Source organism: Bos indicus, chromosome X, assembly GCF_029378745.1.
Source record: "Bos indicus isolate NIAB-ARS_2022 breed Sahiwal x Tharparkar chromosome X, NIAB-ARS_B.indTharparkar_mat_pri_1.0, whole genome shotgun sequence".
Lineage (NCBI taxonomy): Eukaryota > Metazoa > Chordata > Mammalia > Artiodactyla > Bovidae > Bos > Bos indicus.
Genome location: NC_091789.1, coordinates 5,139,169 through 5,146,232, shown reverse-complemented (window position 1 = coordinate 5,146,232; position 7,064 = coordinate 5,139,169). Strand labels below are relative to the sequence as shown.

The 7,064-nt window shown below is 41.9% G+C and overlaps 1 protein-coding gene across 3 annotated transcripts; it reads left to right on the top strand.

The window, feature by feature from the left end:
• The first annotated feature begins 2,679 nt into the window (after positions 1–2,679).
• On the top strand, positions 2,680–6,802 carry C1GALT1C1 (C1GALT1 specific chaperone 1). Of its 3 annotated transcripts, none has more exons than XM_070784694.1 (3): positions 2,684–2,922; positions 3,557–3,670; positions 5,079–6,802. In XM_070784694.1, exon 3 carries the CDS (start codon positions 5,084–5,086, stop codon positions 6,038–6,040), a length of 957 nt encoding a protein of 318 aa, XP_070640795.1. In that variant the 5' UTR covers positions 2,684–2,922; positions 3,557–3,670; positions 5,079–5,083; the 3' UTR covers positions 6,041–6,802. The 3 variants fall into 3 exon arrangements, with proteins under 3 accessions (XP_070640797.1, XP_070640795.1, XP_070640796.1); XM_070784695.1 differs by having other exon boundaries at positions 2,684–2,998; XM_070784696.1 differs by lacking the exon at positions 3,557–3,670 and having other exon boundaries at positions 2,680–2,922.
• Positions 6,803–7,064: the final 262 nt, after the last annotated feature.

Here is a 7,064-nt window from a genome sequence, read left to right as displayed (position 1 = left end):
GACCATATACATTTAGCCTTACATTCTGATGCTTTAATTTCTAGGGGAGAGATTACAAGAAGTGGGTTAGCTGGGCCAAAGAATATTTATAAATATTCTTAATTTTAGCAGAAACTACTTGCATGTAATTTTTCAATTAGGACTACAATGAGGAATGATGTTTTAAAAATAAAATCACCTAACTACAAGTCAACCATCTCACTAATCTCACTTCAAATGCTAAGTATCCTTAAACACTGCTTTAAGTAGAGAACTGGGTTCTTAATCTCTCATTGGCAGTGCTTTTGATGTTGAAAATTCTGTGGTTTATTGTTTCAGAGCATCCTGTATCAGTATTTTCAGTTTGGTATTCCCTCCTATACTAGAAAGAAGCAGTGGTTTAAATTGACTCTGTGCCACTGTCTCTGAATTCTGAGTGCCACTTTTATCTGTCTTTCCTTGGTCCCTTTTTGCAAGGAGAGCTTGATTGTCTGCACTCTGAAAGTATTTTTATTGGTATCTTTCCCTCATTCTTTTTCTCCTTCTAATCTTAAAGATCCCTTTATTTGCTGTTCTTCAAATTCAAAAATAACAAATGCTTGTTATGACCAGTGAAACAATGCAAAGAATGCAATTGAAGAATGTATAAAGACAAGGCTAATCATTCACACCTCGACCTCCTGATGTGATCAATATTAACAGGCTGCTGAGGAGCCTTCCACAACTCCCTTTGCTCATTACCAACAGATCAAACATATGTGCACATATATAAAACGGTTTCTTTTCTGCAAAGCATAATCACACCATACACATTATTCTGCAACTTGTTTCACTTAACTAAGTGTGTGTGTGTGTGTGTGTGTGTGTGTGTGTGTGTGTGTGTGTGTGTGTGTGTGTGTAGACATAGGTCATCGCTGGTGGCTCAGTGGGTAAAGAGTCTGCCTGCAATGAGGGAGACCTAGGTTCAATCCCTGGGTTGGGAAGATCCCCTGAAGAAAGAAATGGCAACCCACTCCAATATTCTTGCCTGAGAATTCCATGGACAGAGGAGCCTGGTGGGCTACAGTCCATGGGGTTGCAGAGTCGGACATACACACACCTCACACACACATACACGAGGTGGTTGTGGTTTAGTCAGTACACATGTATTAATATATATGTGACAATAGACAATGTATGTCATTTAACAAAATATAGTGGAAATACTCTGCCGTCTTAAGCTCTTTCCCAGTTCTAAAATTTATTTTTGTATTCCTCTGGAGAACGTACCATGTATTTGTAATGGATTATTTAATATCTTTATTCCCAGCTACACTGAGAGTTCCTTAAAGGCAGGGGGCTAATTTTGTTCACCACTGTATCTCCAGAATTTAGGGTAGTGCTGCCAGGAGAGTGCGGAGAAGGCAATGGCACCCCACTCCAGTACTCTTGCTTGGGAAATCCCATGGACGGAGGAGCCTGTTAGGCTGCAGTCCATGGGGTCACTAAGAGTCGGACATGACTGAGCGACTTCACTTTCACTTTTCACTTTCATGCATTGGAGAAGGAAATGGCAACACACTCCAGTGTTCTGGCCTGGAGAATCCCAGGGACGGGGGAGCCTGGTGGGCTGCCGTCTATGGGGTCACACAGAGTCGGACATGACTGAATTGACTTAGCATAGCCAGGATAGTGAGTGCCTAAAATCTATTTGTTCATTGTTTCAGTGCTTCCTGAAACTTTCAGTCCACTTAAACTGGGTCACTGCCAATACTCAAATATACGTGTCTTTAGGAACTCAGGGCTGGGTAAATCACCACTTAAAGTTATTTGGATGGAACCTGGTGACAGTACATTTTAAAAATGTGTAAGATTTTGTGGTTTTTAGCAAAAACCCCTTTATGTCACAAAAATGAATTTTAAGACAGCTCGCATGTTTAGCAGAAAGCGAGCTCTACACTTGTAATTAGACCTGAGTTCTAGTTCCTCTTCTGCAGTTAATTACTCTGTGATCTTTAGAAAGTTCCTTACCCTTCCTTTCCGGTCCTGATTCCTCATCTGTTGTTCTAACATTCATTAATTCCACAAATGTATACTGTCCGCGGCGTGCTGGTAACTAAGGCTAGTGATACAGGGGTGAGTAGCATAACAGCTAATAGCTAGGGAATGCTTACTCTAGGCTTGGTCTTTTGCTAATAAGAGTCAAAGGCACTATCTCATTTAATCTTCTATGAGATAGCACTACCGTGATACTTTCTGTACTTTACAGAGGGGGAAAGTGAGGCATAGCGAGGTGAAGTAACGTCCCCTGCATACCAAATGACGCGGTGAAGACAGCACTGAACTCTGGACAGTGGGGCTTCAGATACCGTTCCAATAACCTTAGCGACTCCTTGCCCTCATAATTTGGTGACTGTTTCAGTGGTCTGCATTTAACCTCAGCCCAGGGGTACTGGATGGAGCACCCTCTTGGTGCAACGTCTCAAGGGTTCGTCAGAGAAACCAATGAGAGACCTGACACTCGGATGGAACGCTCTACTCCGCTCTCGCAGTTTCCACGCCCGGAAGGTGAGGCGGTGGGAGGTGTTGACGGGTCGTACGTGCACACGCACGCCTCTCTCGGCGTCCCCTTTGGTATGGGCCAGCGTGCGGGTCACGCCAGCCCGACGCGCTTCTCGGAACTCGGCAGGGGGCGGGGAGAAAAGGCGCGCTGCGTGCGCGCCGGCCCCTCCGACGTCGGTGCGGCGGGAGGCTCCGCCCGACCGAGGGCTTCTTTGCCCCGCCCCCTCCCCGCGCCGTCGTGGCGGCCACTTCCTGGCCCTCCCCAGCTTTTGCGAAACCAACGAGAGGACACCGCCTGCATCTAGAGCAGCCCAACCAGGAACGTAACCGAGTGGCGCGCGAACGTGAGAGGAAAGCTGTGCGCGGCTGCGCTTTCCCGCCCCTGAACCGTTCTAGACGCGGGTGAGTGCTGGGGCTTCGGCCCGCACCTGGAGCTGCCCGCGGAGCAGCTCCCGGAACGACCCCGCCCCTCTCCAGGGTAGGCCTCGGCCCTGGCTCACTCCCAGCATGCTCTACGCGAGGTGCCCAGGCAGGTCCAGTGGGAGGAACAGTGAGGGGGAGAGATTGAGCGCCAGCTTCCTAGAAGCGCTCCCTCTGCCCCTCCTTGGGGTCTTGGGTTGACCGTGTTCTCCCCCTCACTTACGTTCTCCATTTCATCCTCCTCCCTTTTCCATACTCCGCCCCAACCACCTTCATCTAAAGAGACTCGTATGGAAAACCACTCTGGTAGTTTCTGCCTTGTTTGAGCCCGTGTGCAGTTTTAAGTTTCCCTCCCCTCTGCACCAAATATCCTATCATGCGCATCACATATCATGTGCTACTCCTTAGGAAAATTCGTGCAAATGACTTATAAGTAGTATCCCCATCAAGAAGAATCCTGACATCCATATGCCATTATCAAGCTAAGAAACACTACTGAATTATCATATATTGACCAGAAATAATATGAAATGCCAAAGACCTATGTAAAAGAATTCATTTTGCAGTGCATCTGACAATTCTGCTTGTTTCCTGTCAATTCTCTTTTCCTTATTAGAGCTGTGACCGAGTTCTGTGAGTGACAGAAAAACTGTCCTGCCTCTTTCCCCACTCCCCCACCCCTGCTTGAGAATTACGTCTGTCAAGCTATTCCACACCTGTTCCTTCAAAGGTAATGGAAGTCAAAGTCCATTTCCTCTAAAACCGAGGGATGGTGTCCTTGAGGCAGTATGGTGGTGTTAGATGCAAGATCTGTTAAATTATGATTAACAGATCTTACATGTTTCTTCATTTATAGGAAAACAGGGTTATTCAGTAACTTGTTTATTATCAATAATATGGATAGAAGCACTGTTGAGGTCATTATTCTGTACCAGAAAAAACATTAAACTGATGTCAGGATATGTGACTTCTAGTTCATTTCTACTACTGACTGTGACTTTGGGTCAGTTACCTAACCTCTGTGGACCCTCTATTTCCCTATTTGTAAAAAGAGAAAAGCGACATTAAGTATCTTCTAAGGCCACTTTCAACTTAAAGAAACAAAGGGAAAAAATCTAAGTAGCTCAGAACATTCCTTGTGGAGATGGAAAGGAGATTGGGAAATTTTCAACAGTTGTATTTAATGTTGACTTTTCTTTTAATTTCTAATTGAAATCAAAGTGTAGACTTTTTGCTTCCCCAAAGAATAAACAGATGCCTTTGGAGGAAATAAAAATGTTCATTAATGGTCCCCAGATATGCCTTATATTGACTCAGTTCTCATCCAAATAATTTAACTCTTTTCATTATGGGCTTTTATTACATCAGTTAGTTGAGATACTGTGTTGAAAGTCATTTAGTCTTAGGAACAAGAGGGTAAATATTAACAAATATGGTATCAATTCCAAGAAATTTGCTTTAGATGTACTCAAAACATCTGGTAGCAGCCATCGGTTAAATAAAGCTTTAGATTGAGAACAAAAGCCAGCACAGATACCAGTGATGATATAGCAACTGTAAGTGGTTTTATTTGTTCAGTTTAATCACCGACTCAATGGACGTGAATTTGAGTGAACTCCGGGAGCTGGTGATGGCCTGGTGTGCTGCGATTCATGGGGTCGCAAAGAGTCGGACACGACTGAGTGACTGAGCTGAACTGAACTGAAGATTTTCTTGTAAAAGTCCATTTATAGCTGCAGAGGTATTTAAATAATATAATGCAAGCTTGTGAAACAAAATTCCTTTCAAGAGAATGATGGACAGACTACCTCTGTAACATTGGTTTCTGGAGTCGGTACTTTTAATTCAGTACTTAGTTAATTAAATCCCCATAGATGAAGTGCAGAAATAGCCTCCCAGAAAATTCTACGGCTGCGAGGTATTTCTGCAAAGTTCCAGTTTATACCGAGCAGTAAGATACCATTGGAAGCAAAAAATTCTTAAGATTCTCTTGTACTATTTGCAACTGATTCCATGTCAAACCTGGGAGCCTTTTTTTCCTTAACATTAAGAGCCAAATGTAAGTATAGGGGAACTATCAAATCATTAGACTAATCCTTTTCTATTAAGTATCCTAAAGTTCTTTTTCTTCTTTATAGGAAAAATGCTTTCTGAAAGCAGTTCATTTTTGAAGGGTGTAATGCTTGGAAGCATTTTCTGTGCCTTGATCACTATGCTAGGACACATTAGGATTGGTCATGGAAGTAGAATGCACCACCATGAGCATCATCATCTCCAAGCTCCCAATAAAGAAGACATCTTGAAAATTTCAGAGGATGAACGCATGGAACTCAGTAAGAGCTTTCGGGTATACTGTATCCTCCTTGTCAGACCCAAAGATGTGAGCCTCTGGGCTGCAGTGAAAGAAACTTGGACCAATCACTGTGACAAAGTAGACTTCTTCAGTTCTGAAAATGTTAAAGTGTTTGAGTCAATTAACATGGAAACAAATGACATGTGGTTAATGATGAGAAAAGCTTACAAATACGCCTTTGATAAATATAGAGACCAATACAACTGGTTCTTCCTTGCACGCCCCACTACGTTTGCTATTATTGAAAACTTAAAGTACTTTTTGTTAAAAAAGGATCCATCACAACCTTTCTATCTAGGTCACACTGTAAAATCTGGAGATCTGGAGTATGTGAGTATGGAAGGAGGAATTGTCTTAAGTATAGAATCAATGAAGAGACTTAACAGCCTTCTCAGTATTCCTGAGAAGTGTCCTGAACAGGGAGGGATGATTTGGAAGATATCTGAAGATAAGCAGCTTGCTGTCTGCCTGAAATATGCTGGAGTGTTTGCAGAAAATGCAGAAGATTCTGAAGGAAAAGATATATTTAACACCAAATCTGTTGGGCTTTTTATTAAAGAGGCAATGACTAATCACCCAAACCAGGTAGTAGAAGGATGTTGTTCAGATATGGCTGTTACTTTTAATGGACTGACACCTAATCAGATGCATGTAATGATGTATGGGGTATACCGTCTTAGGGCATTTGGGCATGTTTTCAATGATGCATTGGTTTTCCTACCTCCAAATGGTTCTGACAATGACTGAGAAGTGAAACAAGAGCATGTATATGATCACCGTACAGGACGTGTATTGTTGTTATTTGTAGTAACAACTGCATATATATCCAACACAGCAGTATGTTTCTTTTTTTGTTTTCTTTTTCAATTTGGTGGCACTGATGTATTCCCACATTGAAGTTTAGTAGTACATTTTTAAATAGGGTGGATTTTTTTTTCTTAAAAAATATGATAATTTCAACTGTGTTGGAAAGAAATGTCCTAAGAATAATAATTTTACAAATAAAGGATATATTTATAAGTAATATATGGGATAAATTCTAAATTATGAACATTAAATCTGTGGCACATTTTTTTGCTGATTGGTTAAAAATTTAACATGTCTTTTTAGCTTGCTAAGATATGCAAATGAAATCTCTAATTTCGAATCTGTGATTAAAGTAAAACTTTTAGCTATGTGTTTCTGTTACTTCTAATGTTGGTTTATGTTCTAAGCCCTCATAAGTGCCAATGGATTTGCTTTCTCAGAATACACAACCAAGCAACCAAAAGAATGTTCCCAACCCCTGTTAAAGTGAAAGTTGAAATCTGTCCATGAAACTGAAGATTACTTACAAAGGTTAATAATTTTCCTGGGAGCTAGTTTATTCCTCGGCATATACAATTTCTCTATGCATATATTGAAATTGGAGTGGTGACCGTAAAGAATGTAATTCATTTAACTTCATTGTTTCCCAGTTAATCAAGCTCTCAGCTATGGCTTGAATAAAAATATACCAGTTGAGATTGATTTACTCCTGCAGAGCAAGTGAGTTCTGTGGAAATCTCCTTTGTTGTTGTTTAATCGCTAAGTTGTGACCAACTGTTCTGAGACCTCATGGACTGTAGCCCACTAAGCTCCTCTGTCTGTGGGAGTTCCCAGGCAAGAATACTGGAATGGGTTGCCATTTTCTTCAGGGGATCTTCCAACCCAGGGATCAAACCCAAGTTTCCTGCATTACAGGCGAATTCTTTACTGCTGAGCCACCAGGGAAGCCCCTTTGTGCTTAGTC

Excerpts from the sequence above, each read along its gene's own strand:
- C1GALT1C1 (XM_070784696.1), top strand. The coding sequence starts at position 5,084 with ATGCTTTCTGAAAGCAGTTCATTTTTGAAGGGTGTAATGCTTGGAAGC.